Genomic DNA, 17,406 nt, shown 5'->3' with positions numbered 1-17,406 from the left:
TAGAGCTACCAGTGGCAAAACATTGAAGATTCTCCTCTAAAAAGCATTCAAGAGGCAAGAAGGATGCCTGGCTGTGAGTAGCTGTCAAGGAATGAAAATAAGTTCTTGATTCACCAAGACACATGCTAGTAGGAGCAAAATGGGCAATACAGGTAACATTTATTTCCAAGTCAGGATAGAGATCGTATTATGTTTGTCACCATAAATCTACATTGTCTTCTCTTCCAGATGAATGTAATCCCAAAGTCCGTGCTGCTTTAACATCTTCTGGAAGCCAGTAGTATGGTCCCAAGCTTCGGTGGATATTGCCCCTGAATATACAAAACCCATCCTTCAACCAGATCCTATGCTTAATGATGATCAAACCCATGATCAAGTGTGAAAACAAGATTAGAAGAAAAAGTGGAATGCTTCAAGTTAGGATCCATGATAAAACAACTTAGCAAATAAAATCTTCAATACCAAGCACCATTGTTTAATACATTAGTAATACACCAGATGTCTACTTTTTCCCAATGGCAAGCTAGACTCAAAATAACTCAAAATGAATGAAATCATTCATTCATTCACCAAGCACCATTGATAGATTTGTGTCAGTAACGTAGACCAACATAAAATTGGACCCTCCAAAAGACAGCCGAGGTTGAGATTCTCAGGAATCAAAAGAAAACGTTATTTTGAGTCTAGCTTGCCATTGGGGAAAAAGTAGACATCTGGTGTATTACTAATGTATTAAACAAAAAGATATAAAAATGTGTCTTCATATTTTTCAGAAGGCACTTTAAGTCAAGTATATTTCAGATGATCGTAGATCCTGAACAGATCCTTCCTTAATCTCCAGAGATAAATGAGGGAGGTGGATAAGCTTAGATAAATTCCAAAGAAATTGTGTTTGTTCTTCCTGCAAAGATGAATAATAAGAGCTATGCAAAGTAAGAAAATCAGCACACAAAATGAATTTATTTTAAAACTGCATTTATGATGTATATCGCTTTTGATAGAGATAGTCGTGCGTGAACTTTTGCCTCCGTGTGAAAACCGTGCAAAGAAAAAGGAAGGAAGGGACAGTGATCTTATCACTCAAGCACGTAATTAGCTGGTAAAACTGTAGAAGTTCGAGACACCACCAGGCAGGGCAAGTGGGTGAGAACAATATGAAAGGAAAGAGACAAAAAATTAGAATGAAGTCCGAGTGTGTCAGGAATGTAACCACCTGCGTTAGGAGGTGCGGTCTTCTAATTAAGGTCTTTTAGGTTTTCTTGTTTTTACTATTTTGTCTTATGTGTATGTTTTCTTTTTAAAAGCTAGAATTTGCTCTTATTGTCAGGGCAATTTTAGGTATTGAAAGAGAAGCAACTTAATAGGTAGCACTGTAGCATGGTCTTCCCGTTGTTCATCAATTTGCTTGAGCGGGCACCAGTAATGTCTCACAACAAATTGTGAGACTTGTTGTTACTGTTTTTGGCATATCAAATATGCCACAGGTAGCTTGCCAGGCTTTGCCGTGAGGGCAAGATACTCTCGGTAGCTTGCCGTGCTCTTCAAGAGGGGCGGAGGAATCGAACCCGGGGTGGCAGCATTCAAGGCAAATGCCCTACCGCTGTGCTATCACTCCAACCCTAACTTAATAGGTAGTAAGCAAAATATAGAGGGAAGGAAGGAAGGAAGGAAGGAAGGAAGGAAGGAAGGAAGGAAGGAAGGGAGGAAGGAAGGGAGGGAGGGAGGGAGGGAGGGAGGGAGGGAGGGAGGGAAGGAGGGAGAGAGAAGAGGAGGGAGAAGAGGAGGGAGAAACAGAGAAAGAGAAAGAAAGAAAGAAAGAAAGAAAGAAAGAAAGAAAGAAAGAAAGAAAGAAAGAAAGAAAGGAAGGAAGGAAGGAGGGAAGGAGGGAGGGAGGGAGGGAGGGAGGGAGGAAAAAGAGGAGGGAGAAACAGAGAAAGAGAAAGAGAAAAGAAAGAGAGAAAGAAAGAGAGAGAGAAAGAGAGAAAGAGAAAGAGGGAAAGAAGGAAAGGAAAGGAAGGAAGGAAGGAAGGAAGGAAGGAAGGAAGGAAGGAAGGAAGGAGAGGAAAGAAAAGAGAAAAGAAAAGAAAGGAATAGAAAAGAAAAGAAGAAAAGAAATGCAAGGGAGCCCTCTGGGGAATTTGCATACTAGTCAGACTGGGTTCTGCTGTGGTGGGTGGTTCTGGCTGAGAGGAACCTTCTATTCTTAGATGTCTGTGCTGAGGCAGAGAAGGATGAAAATTGTTCCCTGCTGCTACAGGACCTTAAAGTCAGTTCTTTCACAGTGGGATTCACCTGTCAGATCCAATTTCCCAAACCTGCATAAAAAGCCCTTGGAATCAGACCCGCCCTGCTTCCTTCACGTGGCCCATTTCAACCCCAGGCTGTTTCTGTCAGCAAAGTATTGAAATTTAGACCTCCATTCCATTAAGAGAATTGTTTTCCTTTTAGGGGATGGGGGTGGGAGATACACCAGATCCCTGGTTTCCACCCCCTCCCTAACTCTTATTCTTAACAAAAGTGTGTTACAAGTGAATACATTTTCCTTGATGTTAAAATAGTGCCCACCGTTACTTCCTTAACGTGATGGGCCCAGCCTGCTGCTGATGCAGACTCTTAAATGCAGTCAGTCCATTAAGATGGAAGATCTTTCATGGTAAGGCAGAAAGAGCTCTGGGCCTCGTCAAGCATTTTTTTTTTGTAGGAGTACTGCTATTTATTCAGCCACTGATTAGCTGATTGAATTGTGCATGAACTCCACCTTACTTTTTTTTCCTTTTTCCATTTTTTATAATTTTATTTATTGAATCACCGTGAGAGCAGTTACAAAGCTTTTGGGTCTAAGTCTCTCGTCAAGCATTTTTTCTACATGAACAACTTCATAGCTTAAAAACCTAAACGGTACAAAAAAGATGCATAAGAAGCCCGCCCTTTTTTCTCCTAGTAATTGGAACTGTCTTTAAGATATCTGTTTAAATTTCATCAGAACATTTACATATTTTAAGGAACAGTTTCAGGCCAGTGAGATAACACTGTGGGCAGGGCATTTGCCTTGCACGTGACTGACCCGGGTTGGAACCGCAGCAACACATATGGTCCCTGAACTTTTGCTAGGAGTGATCTCTGAGCACAGCTGGGTGTGACACCCCCCAAAAAAAACCAAAAAAAAATTTTTTTTTAAGAATGATTTCTTTTTAAGTTCTAGCATGTGATTCCACATGCACAGTGAAGAAACCTATAGCATGGTAATGATTGCTTTCGTTATCGGAAACTGTGTTTCAGAATTAGGGAAGTATATAGAAAATCATATCTGAGATAAGAATTTCCCACACCGAATGAGCATTTGTTCAAAAGGGGCAGGAGGGGGGATCTCCCCAGCTGTGTTCCTGATCCCAAGGGCCACTCCAGGCAGACTTCGGCCTGCAGGGCTGGACTTGAAACCAAGATGCTCAGACTCCGCCACACAGGGTTACCTGGTTCCAAACTGCTTGTGGTGTCCACACTCAAAACTCAGGACCTGGAGAACGCAAGAGCGTCACACCATTGAGTTCACTATTATGTCCCCGACCCGGTGTTTTTTGTTTTCTCTTGTTTTTCCTTCGGGGGCCTCGGTGGCAGTGCTGGGTTGAGAAGGGGGTTGCTCTTCCCGACTCAGTGCTCGGGGGTTACTCTGGGTGCCGCGTGGGGGCCCGTGCATTGGCAGGGATTGAACCCAGAGCCTCACATGTGCAAGGCATGTGCTCTGGTGCTGAATCCCAGCCTGACTCACTCACGAATGTCTTTACGGGGACTTTTATTGTTAGTATATTCCACGCTTCACTCTATAATCAAAAACATGCGTGAACAAAGAAAATAGGAAGATTCTAAAGGATTCTAAATTAGTGCATCATTTTGTCCTTGTCCACTTAACACAATGACCTCGGGAAACTGAAATGAAAAAGATGGATGCATTACAAGGCCAATTAATTTATAAATGAGTGACATTAAAAGTGAATTTTCCCGGACTCAAGGCAACTCGGGGAAAATATAAAACCATTTTCAAAGAAGACAAAATGAGGAACAAATGTGATATTTGGAACCTAAGAAAATATGACTCTCAGGTGTATGTGAGATAGATACGTAGGAAAAGAAAAGTATGCCCCAGGCCAGGGAGAAGGAGGAGAACAAGAAAAGGTGCTTTCTTTGCACATAGCTGTCCTGAATTCGATCGCCTGCACTGCATATGGTACAATCATGGCCAGGAGTGACCCCTGAGCACAGAATCAGGAGTAATCACTGAGCACTCCTGGGTGAGCAAGCAAGCAAGCTTGCTAGCAAGGAAGGAAGGAAGGAAGGAAGGAAGGAAGGAAGGAAGGAAGGAAGGAAGGAAGGATGAGACTAAAAGTTTAGCTCCAAGAATAGACGTTAATCAAGATATTGTTTTTGTGTTTCAACTAAGATGTTTTAATATTTCAATATACCACAATGTGTTTTTCGAGAAAAATGAATTTTGAGGTGCTTGAAAAGAAACTATATGCAACTGCTCACAGCCAGAAATTTACTCAGGATGCTAAAGAATATAGATCTTGGGGGCAGAAAGATAGTGCAACGGATAAGATGCTTCCCTTGCATGTGGCCAACTTGGACTTTTTATCCTCAGAATCCCAAATGGCCCCCTGAGCATGGCCAGGAGTAATTTCTGAGTACAGAGAGGAGAAATCCCTGAGCATCGCCAGGTATGGCCCACAAACAAACAAGAAAGCCTAGATCTTGTCAGCAACAATTAACGTCCAGTTTCCTGTTTTACACTAGACCGATCCAGGTCTTGACTGCAATGAAAGGCTCTGAGCGGTAGAAGAGTGGAAATAGCACTGCTGCATGGGGCAGCCATTGCTGGCCTCTGGCTCAAGGCATACTGGAGTTTCAGGAGTGAGGTGCTCACTGGGATCCATGCAGCACCTGAGATCTTGGGAACTCGGGTTCATCCCTGTTCCAACAGATTCATCCTCTCCGCACAGAGGGACTAACCCCATCAGAGGCCCTGAAATGCTTCCTGCTTCACAGAGATGTGAACTCAGGGGTTGAGGACCCAGAGATGAAGTGAGCTCCCGGATAGTGTGAACTTGCCCGTGAAGCACAATTCATGCGTTGCCTTCTCTTCATTTCAGATCATTTGAGAGGCAGAAATTATGTAGGTTAATCCAAAGTTAACACGGCTGTCAGCATTTTCTTGCTTTCCTGGCTGAACTGATCCCTCCCACACAACCGTGTCTGCTGAATTTACAGTTCCAAACTACATCCAAAGTTTTCTGTTGTTGCGATTTTCCAAGTCTGGTGAAATTCAATGTCATGAACCAGAGGTTAAAATTCTGCTCTAAGTATATTGGTTGCGTATCTAGTACTACATTGTTTGGATCTTGATGGTTAGAAAAATAAAAAATAAATACATCACTGAGATTTTAATATGCCACTATTCTTTCTCAATTTCTCTGTATATGAACGGAGAAAGTATCCTCGAAGGTTTCATTTATGTCTTTATAACCTGGGTTGACCAAATGTTAATGTTTACAATATTAAAAATGTGTACTTATCTCAATACCACCCCAAACACTGGGTAGCACTAAAATTTAACGACAACCCAATTCACCCAAGAAAAAACTAAATTTCATGAAGCCAAAATAAAATCTCTTCTATTAAAAAATGTTTCATTTAATCCCTAAACAGTGACTAATGGTAGTAAAGGCTCACCCAGGTGTGTATTTTGACTGTTCCCCCAAAATACCTAAAAGTTTTAATTAAAATAAGGAGTCATATGCACTCATTTGTGGAGTATAAAGTAACAGGATGGGAGACTTACACCCAAGAATAGTAGAAATGAGTACCAGGAGGATTGCTCCAGAGGCTGAAAGCCGGCCTCACATGTTGGGGAAAAAACAGCTAAGATAGAGAAGGAACAATCAGGTAAAAGGTGCTTGGAGGGACCGCCTGGAATGGGAGATGCGTGCTGAAAGTAGACTATAGGCCAAACATGATGACCACTTAATACCTATTTTGCAAACCACAACACCCAAAAGGAGAAAGAGAGCAAAAAGAAATGCCTTGCCACGGAGGTGGGGTGGGGGGAGGGATATTGGGAGCATTGGTGGTGGAGAATGGGCACTGGTGGAGGGATGGGACCTGATCACTGTATGACTGAAACTTAAGCACGAAAGTTTGTAAGTCTGTAACTGTACCTCAAGGTGATTCATTAAAAAAAATAATAATACAAAAAAGAGACACAAAGACAATGACTATAAAGCTTCCACTGATCACATTCATCTGCAAGTAACCATGGCAGTTGATATTAGTAACCATCTGCAAGTAATGCATGGCGGTTAATATTAGCAACCATATAAATATCCTCCATCATCCACTGAATCTGCTCTTACCTTCGCCACTCTCTGCCCCGAAGCTCTTGGACATGCTCGGACATTAACATTCTCTAGTAACATTCTGGAAATTCCTCTGCTGCTTTTCTTACCAAAAACAGTAGTTAGGTGGTTAGTGTGTTTGCACAGGTTTTGTGTGCTAGGTGTTTCCAAGCACTTGACTTCAAATTTGTTTCACCACAGAAATAAAAACCCAAAGTGCCAAAAGATGATCATAGACACGAATTGAACCTGAGGCATACGATTTGCCTAATAATAGGTCTCAACCAGTTCCTCTTCTCCAGCGTTACCCACTGGCAATAGCTTCAGACCAGTCAAAAGTAGTTGCAGTGTTTCCTCCTTTTAATCATGCGTAAGATTGAAGAACCCATGACAGCCGTCCTTCTTCTCTTTCTCATTCCATGTTCCTTGGTGAAATTAATTTGTGTCCTGGCCCATCACAAGTTCCCTAGAAAATTTCCTATGTCGTATTCATTACTTCAAGGGATCATCACCAAATCCTACTCACTTCAAAAATCTAGCACTTAACTGATTCAAACGTGAGAAATCTTTGCGGATAGTGTTTCAAGTTTTTTCTTGAGATTTTGACTTCTCATATCTAATTGAAAAAGAAAAAGTCACGAAACCAAAACACGAGAAACAATTCCACTTACTGTTTGTTCAGTTGTTTGGGGACCATCCTCAGTTGTGTTGGGGCTCCGGCAAGGTAGTTTGGTGTAGGGATCAAACTAGAGCCCCAGCATGCCACACAGGTGCTCCAAACCCAATAAACACTCCCTCCTTTTGCATCACCAGGATGCAGTACAAGGGTACTCCCGACCCTTTCCCAACTGGGTTTGGGGATGTATCGTGCCTGTTGGCACGTACCCATCAATCATATAAAACTGTCAGAACGATATACCCGAACATTTCCAAAGTGAAAGAGGCTTTCCTTGGAGAACATAAAACCTTTGATCTCTTGTGGGTGAAGGAGAGAGGTCAGGGGCTTAGAAGTGACTTAAAGGAGAAAGAGAACAAAAGGGAATGCCCTGCCACAGAGGCAGGGTGGGGTGGGGGGGTGGGAGGGATACTGGGATCACTGGTGGTGGAGAAAGGGCACTGGTGGAGGGATGGGTACTTGATCATTGTAAATAACTGAAACCCAAGCACAAAAATTTGTAAGTCTACAACTGTACCTCATAGGGTTTCACTAATTAAAATTTAAACATAAATAAATAAGAAGTGACTTAAAGGTGAAAAAAAGTCAATTGTGGCCAAACCAGGACAAGGACTAAGCCACCATCGAGGGCAGTTCCACCTCTGCCTTCACCCTGCAGGTCCTCCTGCCCCAGTCAACTACACTTCAGACCCTGTTCCTGGCTCCAGCATGAACAAATAAAGGGTTAAAACTGTGTGATTACCAGTGAGTTCACTCTGTACACATGATGTTTCTAGAGGATCTTATAACTTTTTCCCCCCAACTATTAAGAACAGATCTGTTGTCTTTCTTGATTTAAAAAAATATATATATATTTGCTTTTTGTATGCAAATTGACCACAATTTTATAGGGTACAGCAGTAAAATGCATTGCTTTCAACTTTGCCTCTTCCAAGAATCTTTCTTGACACGGATCCAGTTAATTTTTTAAATAGATAAAGCCCACACACCAAGATGACGATCCTGCCCAGGCTGTCTATCCAAATACCTCCAGGAAATGTCCAACATGGTATTCAGTTCTCCACTGTGAAGAACGCAGGAGCAGTGGAAGAGAAGTGTCAAAGAAAACCAAAAGTCTTTGCTCTTTCGTTTTAATTGTTTAACTTTATTACTGTTGCACCATTTATACAATTACATATAATTTCAATGCATCCATTGTACTTTTTTTTGTGTTTTTTTTTAAATTTTTTCCCCATTTTCCAATGAGTTGGCGTGTTGGTGTCTGTTACACAGAATGGAAGAAGAGAAACTGTAACTGCAATGCACGCAGACTTTTTTTTTTTCATTTCCACTGACCAATAAACAGAACTACAGGTTCACCCAACCACGGACATGCATTAACTCGTCATGAGGAAATCTAGGGAGGCTAAGTAGGATGAGAGAATGTTTGTTACTCCCAAGAAGACCTGGGGGGTGGGGGGGGGGGAAGAATGAAGTATTGGCCTAGAGATACGTGTAGACAAGCTAAGTGGGTCGTCTGAAAGTTGGCATTCATCCACGACATTAAAAAAATATCAAAAGAAGAAAAGCTGTAAATTAAAAAAGGAAAACACCGGAAAAAAAATACTGCTTTCAGAAAGGTCTGATTGCCTTGGCACGAGCCCTGCTGGGGCAGAATCTCACCCCCCGGGCACCCCCAACCACCTCCCCATCCAGGGCGAAGAGAATTCGCATCTGGGTGGGCCGGGGTTCGGGTGATGGTTCGGTGGTTCAGGGGAACCCGAGGTGGGCCGGACTCTCAGACTCGGAGCTTCCAATTCGGGACGGACTGGTCCAGGTGACTGAAGGTATATTAAGATATTTCCGCACAAAAATACTATTATATTGGATTCTCCCCACCCCCTCCCTCCCTCCCAGGATGGGGAAAAAAAAACCTCCTTCTCTTTGAGCGCGTGTGTGTGCATGTGTGTGCATGTGTGTGTGCATGTGTGTGTGTGTGTGTTGTAGGTCGTTTTGTGTTGCTGTTGTTTTTTCTTGGGCAATACATATCATCACTTCCAATGTGAAACAAGTTAGTATAAGCGAGAGAGAGACAGAGACAGACAGAGAGAGGGAGAGAAAGAGAGAGTGGAGAGGGAGAAGGGAGAGAGAGAGCAGGAGAGAGGAGAGAGAGAGAGAGGAGAGGGAAGGAGGGAAGGAGGGAGTGGAGAGGGAGTAAGAGAGAGAGAGAGGGAAGGAGGGAAGGAGGGAAGGAGGGAAGGAGGGAGAAGAGAGAGGGCTGAGTTTGCAGCTGGGCTCCTCGTCCTCGCCGGCGCCCCCCCGGAGCTGTCCTTGCTACTCCTGGACGGCCACGCTCTGCTCGGAGCTGGCGGCGGGGCCCCCGGGGGCCTTGGGCTCGTCGGCGGGGGGCGTCTGCGGGGGCGTCTGCGGGGGCCTGGGCCTTGGGCGTGGGGCTGGGGGCTTCCGACGGGGGCTCCTTGGGGGCGGGCGCGGGCTCGCCGCCGGCTTTCGAGTCCGAGGCGGCGGGGGCCGCGTCGCCGCCGCTGCTGCTGCTTTGGGTCTCGGGCGCGCCGGTGGGCGCGGGGGGCGCCTCAGTCTTGGCGCCGGGGCCCGGCTCGTCGGGCTGGGCCGGGGCGGGCTCTGCCCCCGCTCCGGCCGCCGCAGCCTCGGGCGCGGGCTCGGCCTGCGGCTCCGCGGGCTCCGGCTCGGCCTTGGGCGCGGCCGCGTCTCCCTTGGGCGCGGCGGGCGCGGGGCCCTTGTCGGCCGCCGCTGCCGATGCTGATGCTGATGCTGATGCTGAGGCTGATGCTGATGCTGATGCTGCGGCCGCCGCGGGCTCCTCCGCCTTGGCCGGCTCCGCGGGCTCGGGGCCCGCCGCCGCCTCCTTGGCGCCCTCCTTCACGTCGGCGGCGGGGGGCGCCGCGTTCTCCTTGGGGGTGGCCCCCTCCTCCTCGGCGCCGGCGCCCTCGGCCTTCTTGTCCTTGTCCTTGGCCTTCTCATCGTTCACGTTGTAGCCCTTCTTCTTCTTGCTCAGCTTGCCGCCCATCTCGGGTCCTGCAACGAGACGCGCGGAGAGCGCGCGGAGCGTTACGCACAGGGGCCGCGGGGCCCTGCAGGGGCCGGCTTGGGAGGGGCCCAGCGGGGGTGGGTGGGTGGGTGGGTGGTCGCCGCCCGCCCCCGCCCAGGGCAGCTCCCGGTCAGGTTCGACGCCCCCCCACCCCCGGGCCGCACGCCAGCAGCGCCTGGCCTGGCCACCGCGTGTCCCCCGCATCCCCGACGGCGCAAGGGACTCCACCCGGAACGACGCTGCCACGTGCCCACCCAAGGGTTCCAGAGGCCACTGAGCCAGATGCGCTTCGACTAGGTGCCACTGAGCTCGATGCACTTCGACTAGGTGTCACTGAGCTAGATGCACTTAACTAGGTGACACTGAGCTAGATGCGCTTAAACTAGGTACCACTAAACTGCATGCACTTAGACTAGGTGCCACTGAACTTGACATACTTGGACTAGGTGCCACTGAATTTGATGTACTTAGACCAGGTGCCACTGAACGAGATGCACTTCGACCAGGAGCCACTGAGCTAGATGCACTTAACTAGGTGACACTGAGCTAGATGCACTTAGACTAGGTACCACTAAACTGCATGCACTTAACTAGGTGCCACTGAACTTGACATACTTAGACCAGGTGCCACTGAACTCGATGCACTTAAACTAGGTGCCACTCAACTAGACACACCCAGACTAGGTGCCACTAAACGAGACACACTCAGACTGGGTGTCACTGAACTTGAAGCACTTAGACTAGTTGCCACTGAATGAAATGCACTTAGGTTAGGTGACTGAAAGCTAGATGCGCTTAGAATATATATAAAATATGTAAATACATAAAATTATATTAAATATATTAAAAAATTCCAGAGGCCACTAAACTCAATGCACTTAAAATATATATAAAATATGTAAAAATAAATTATTTAAGTATATTAAATATATTAAAATCCCAGAGGCCACTAACCTAGATGCACTTAGGAAAATCTATTAATATATGTAATAAAACATGAATATATTAAAATATATAAAAATAAAAAATATAAATATATTAAAATATATGAAATACATTAAAAATTCCAGAGGCCACTAAACTAGATGCACTGAAAAATACATACACTTATTTTAAGTTGCATGTATATTGCTACCGTTCTAAATGGAGAAAACAAAATACTAGATGCAAAAAAAAAAAAAGTCAAGACATCAGCCATCAAGTGTCTAATGGCAGTAAATGGGGGAAATGTCACTTTCCAGGCACCACACCTGCAGCTCAAAGATTGCTGAGATCAAAGCGTGCTTAATCAGAGACTGAACGTGTCAACTGTGCAGAGGTGGGGCACTGTTTCTTATCTGCCTTCCGACCAAGCTCTGAACACGTACTTGTGTACCAAGTGGCAAAGGCATCAGATTTTCAACCCATTTGTGCTAGTACACTAGATTAGGACAGCCAGTGTCTCTAGTTACACTAGTACAACTTCTAAAAAACATCATGATCTTTAAAAAAAAAAAAAAAAAGCACAACTGGCTATGGAGGAGGGGGTCACACCCAGAGGTGCTCAGGGCTAACGCCTGGATAACTCACGAGACCCTACGGGGTGCCAGGTATCGTACCAGGGTTGGCTGCATGAAAAGCAAGCGCCCTGCCTGCTGTACTCTCTCTCTGGCCCCTGGACTTCATAACTTTAAGACTTCAGAGAGAGGGTCATATTGCAATAAAGCATGAATTACATTTCCAAATCAAAGCCAAAAACTCATTATTCAAATCTATTTTCATATAAATATATTTATTATTATATTTATTTTCATATAAATATCATATAAAGTGGGCTGGAGCAACAGCACAATGGGCAGGGCATTTGCCCTGCACGAGGCCAACCTGGCTGACTGGGGTTTGATTCCTGTGCCCCTCTCGAAGAGCCTGGCAAGCTACCGAGAGTATCTCACCCGCACGGCAAAGACTGGCAAGCTCCCAGTGGCTCATTCGATATGCCAAACACAGTAACAAGTCTCACAACGGAGACGTTACTGGGCCCGCTCAAGCAAATCGATGAACCACAGGAGGACCGTGCTACAGTGCTATCATATAAAGATGATACAGTTTCAGTGTCTCTATCTCATCATGTGATCTATCTCGTGGAGCAGAATGAGTACAAGATTCTAGCCCCCTGTCCTCCCAGACCCCGTCGACATACATCGAAATGACAACACTATTGTCTCAAACTATACTTAATCGCACTCACTGCAGCTCAAGGTAGTCTCGGATTAAAAGAAATATGCCCATAACATTATTTTGTCTTGATTAAATTCAAACCAGATATGCTAGGTCAGTGAGGGCCGACAGTCATTTTGAAGCAACATCTCCCACTTTCGGATTCCGGCATCAGAATGTCCAACTGTATTTAATTCTAAATGTTCTCCTCTGGTATTTAAAGCAGTCATCCAGATAAATAATGCAAATTTATGAAGAGGAAAACAGTTGTCTCCAGGACTGTCAAAGAATCTGCCTTTCTCCTCCCTTCCCTATATAATTTCAGGGCAGTTTCTAGCCAACCTGCTGAACGACAGCTTTTTAGAGAAAAGTTGGTTGCTTTTTCTTGGCAAAGCAGAGCCTAAGACAGGTTCCAATGAGCACTTTCATACCCACTAATGAGAGGTCCAGGAAACAGGGGGGTCTTGCCCTCGGGCATCATGGAGAGAATCAAGACAGATGAGATGAACCTTCTCAGGCCAGAATTTCCTCTGGGCAGAATTAGGAAGGTCTCCTTGATCAGTTTTCTTTGAGAAAATATCATTCATTTAGAACAGAAAATTCCCTGTTTATTCATTACACTCCTTGGGATCATGATTCACAGAACAGTGAAATAACCTACATTTATCTTATTTAAAAGCAGAGTGTTGAGTAGGAGAACACCATTCTTTAGTCAAAATTTGTCTCACTCTATATGCTAATTTCCAGTCTGGAATGACTTTAATAGTTGGGGGAAATAAAAAGGCAATAATCTGAAAGATGACAAAAATACTGCTATTTTTCGAAGGATAGCTTTACCAAAAGGAAAAAAAATTCTTACATACCAAATTCTTTTTAAAGACTGGCTTTTGATGATAAGACAACTTCACTAAATATCCCACAGGTTCTGTCTGACTTAATTTCTGGTCATTTCTCCCTCAGAAGTGGGAGTGACGATAATAAAATACACACACACACACACACACACACACACACACACACACATCCAATTAGGTATGTGTACCTTGCAAGCAAGCGGTGCCAAAGCAAAAATGAAAGTTTAAAAAAAAAAAGATTGAATCAATATTTCAGAATGTAGTTTATAACTCTTGCACTCAACATGTATGCATAAGTGGTCTTTGTCAAGTGAAATCTTGGCTCTAGTATTTCAAGATACATTTTGGTACATTTAGGTTAGTGCTGAGAAATAGAAAATCAGAGAGAGATGCCTTTATAATGTCCAGATTCCCTAACAGAAGTCCATACACGAACCTGGCAATTACAGACCCGAAGACAGCACATAAACCTGGTCTGTTAGGGAGTTCACATAAGAGCACCCCTGTCTGACGGGGACAGCATGACATTCGAGACTGCCATCCCCAGAGGCTTAATGTCATGTTGGCTTACAAACCTAAAATCTATGTTACTAAAATTGGTTTTCTCAAACTCAGTTAGGACCACTTTGCATTCTTTGTCTTCAAGCCCAGCTGCAAATTGTTTCTGGGTAAGAAATGAATGTACATAATCAAGTTGTAAGAAAGAAGATGTGTCTCCGTTTCTGCTTAACAGTCACCCGTAAAACCCTTCTTTTAGCTAATCTACTTGTGTCATTAATAGCGAGGGATCAGAAAAGGAGCTTATATAGAAGACGGAGAACTCTGGCAAAGCAGAGGAGTGAGATTACTTCCTGAAAAGGTTGGGGGGGGGAATCACACACAATTACAATTTTAAACCTATCAACTATTTCATGGCCACTGCATACAGTCTTTATCCCAAACACATGACTCTGTGACTTTATATATAATCTAAATACTATCAGGAGGGAACATCCATGTTAACACATATGGATAATCTAATTAGCTCAGTACCACTGTAAGAAAAAAACCCCAAGTCCATCAAGATTTGGCAGGATAGGAAGGGACAAGTACTAAGAAACTGGTAATTGGGTGTGGCATTTTTTCATCACAGATATGTTACTCACTTGAGGGAACCAGGCTAATGCAACCCAAATAAATTAGGACTTGTGGTTAGGTAAGCTCTCAACTTCAGATCAATTCTTCACCTCTTCATTTGCCAGTGGAGGGAAGAAAGGAACAAATGAGGAAAGAAGGGAGGGAGGGAGAGAGAGAGGGAGGAAGAGAGGGAAGAAGGATGGGAGGGAGGGAGGAAAGGAAAAAGGGAGGGAGGAAAGGAAAAAGGGAGGGAGGGAGTAAGGAAAAGAGGGAGGGAAGGAGGGAGGGAGGGAGGGAAGGAGGGAGGGAGGGAGGGAGGGAGGGAGGGAGGGAGGGAGGGAGGGAGGAAGGAAGGAAGAAAGAGAGGCAGGGAGGGAAAGAGGTCCTATTCCATAGATCAGTGCTGGCCAGCGGGTGTAGAAAGGTCTTCACCTTGGTTCTAAACACACTGGTCTCTGCCTTGGTTCTAACAGCCTATCTGTGGACCACTGTGCAGAACCAGTGCCAGCCCGCAGGTGTACGGAGGTTGAAGGATGCTGGCTGAGCTCAGAAGCTAACCGGAGGTTCTTCATACAGGAGGCAAAACTGTCTAATACCCCCACCTCCAACTTGACACAACTGAGCTTTTTCTCGTATACAGTGCCTTACCGTTGAACAATAATTTTAAGGGCTAGCTAACGTGTTTTCAATCTCTCCCAACCATCTTGTTCCCACCCACATTATACAATTCAGTCTCTACAGAGCTAAGGATCGATTCGGAGAGGAACAGAACAATTCAAGTTCGACCTTTATGTGACAAAGGCAGAGCAAGCACCTTTCTCGCACCATGAGTTGACCAAAGCCAGGTGGGGTGGGAAATAAGAAAACAAGAGGGAGACCAGGGAGGGAGGGAAGGCGCGAGGTACTGAATGTCCAGGTCCCTCATCTGCCAACACCTGCAAGGGAGGCAGTTAACATGCAGGTGACGCACGGCTCCCAGCACCATAGTCTCCAAAGAGTCATGGTTGGCGAGCCCAAGCAGAGGTTCTGATGCAACTTTACCTGTGGGCAGCAAATGACTCTTCCACATACATCTGCATATATTTATGAAGTTTTCTGAAACTTCTAAACCCATGTTTCTTTACTGTTTCCACACTTGGAAAGCCTCATAGGGTGAATCCTAGCTTCCTGGTGAGAGAGGGAAGGTGATGTGATGCTTCTTGCCTGAACACAGTTACTTGATGGAAATAAGGGGCCTGAAAAATAGGCTTTAATTATCTCTATCAAAAAAAAAATATATATATATATACATATATATAAAGTCTCTGTGGAGGCTGAATTGGAAAGTTTCTTTTCTTACAAAAGGAAATTCTATTTGCAGGCTAACGTTAAGCTGTAAAAGTAAAAAAAGAGAGAGAAAAAAAAAGATGTGATGCTACATATTGCCACTAAGGAAAAATATAAGGAAATCATGACACATAACTGAAGTGCTTAAAATTCACATCAACTTTTTCTTTGAAGGATTAAGGACAAGATATAATAAAATATTGTGGAAGGGGAATTTGGACCACACTAGTGAAGCTCAGGGGCCCCTGCGGTGGGGTGGGAGGCAGGGGTCAAACTTCTGGACATCCTGCATGCAAAGCCACCTTCCTCTTGGCATAAAGGTTAAGGAAAATGGTAACTATATCAAGTGCAATGACAACTGTCAATAATTTGCTCTAAGACTCTAGGCAAGTCATCTCCCCACGTCATCTCTTTTTTTTTTTTTTTTGGCTTTTTGGGTCACACCCAACACCCAGCAATGCTCAGGGGTTATTCCTGGCTCTGCACTCAGGAATTACTCCTGGCAGTGCTCAGAGGACCATATGGGATGCCGGGGATTGAACCCAGGTCAGCCGTGTGCAAGGCAAACGCCCTACCCGCTGTACTATCTCTCCGGCCCCGGATCTCAAATTTTTTCACCAGTAAAATGAAGTCACTATAGTTTTCTTTCTGAAAAGCCAAGAATTTTATCATAAATGCATTTTTATAGAGCATATTTCTACCGACTCTATTTCTTCATAAAGTATTTCAATGTTTCATAGACTATCTATGTTCTTTAAGTGTTTATGGCATTAAACGGAAAATGCTGAGTCAAATCTAGATGATCCATTTCAGAATGTGTTCACTCAAAATTCTTATACTACAGCCTTTCCCTTGCAGATGTTGGATTGAGGTAGTGGACCTTGGAGAAGTGATTAGGGCAGAGCCCTCATGAGTGGGGCCAGTGTCCTTATACATGAGACCCGGTGATGACCTCCGCTTTCCGCTCTGAGAAGGCAACAGGAAGTAAGTCATCGTGGAGCCGAAGAGATAAGACAGAAGCTTGCATGTGGCTTCAGCCACTATCACCCAGTTCCAAGTTCTTGAAACCACAAATGGCGCCCAAGCCACAAGAGAGGTCACTGCAAAGACAGGACCAGGAGCCCAAATCCAACCACCTCCAACACCCCCAAAATAAAAGTCAGCCATCTGCCACTTAGAGAAAGCTCTTCTCCCATTCTGACCAAGCTGGGCCCTGATCTGGGGTTTCGAGCCTCCAGGACCATAAGAAATCAATTTATGATGTTTACAAACCAACCAAACCACGAAGTCTAAGGCCCTTCATCATAGCAACCAGAGAGACTAAGTATAGATACTCTAATTATTTCGTGCAAACATCTATTATCTCGCATTCTGAAGATTCAACGGACAAACCATCAGCTTATTGCTGTGAATGGGTATCTTTGTAAGTGATTTGAATGAGTGTCGAGTTATGAAAAAATTAGGGGAAAAATGCATAACACAACATCTGAATGTTTCCCCAAAAAATAAATGGAATGTGGGGGCTGGAGCAATAGCACAGAGGGTAGGGTGTTTGCCTTGCACACGGCCGACCTGAGTTCGATTCCCAGCATCCTATATGGTACCCTGAGCACCGCAAGGAGTAATTCCTGAGTGCAGAGCCAGGAATGGCCGCTGTGCATTGCCGGGTGTGACCCAAAAAGCAAAAATAAATCAATCAATAAATAAATAATAAAAAAATAAATGGAATGTTTTCAATTGTATTTAGGAAATGCTTTCAGAATAATGTGTCACTCTATCAGTCAGGAGCCAGCATGGAAGAGAATA

General features: G+C 44.5%; 1 protein-coding gene across 1 annotated transcript; it reads right to left on the bottom strand.

Annotated features, from left to right (window-relative positions):
* Positions 1–9,375: 9,375 nt before the first annotated feature.
* Positions 9,376–10,087, bottom strand: BASP1 (brain abundant membrane attached signal protein 1). Its single transcript, XM_056108966.1, is given in 2 exon segments — positions 9,376–9,459; positions 9,461–10,087. Coding segments are annotated over 2 exon segments (711 nt in total).
* Positions 10,088–17,406: the final 7,319 nt, after the last annotated feature.

Source organism: Sorex fumeus, unplaced genomic scaffold (assembly GCF_029834395.1).
Source record: "Sorex fumeus unplaced genomic scaffold, SorFum_2.1 ptg000240l, whole genome shotgun sequence".
Lineage (NCBI taxonomy): Eukaryota > Metazoa > Chordata > Mammalia > Eulipotyphla > Soricidae > Sorex > Sorex fumeus.
This window is presented reverse-complemented; position numbering and strand designations above follow the sequence as displayed.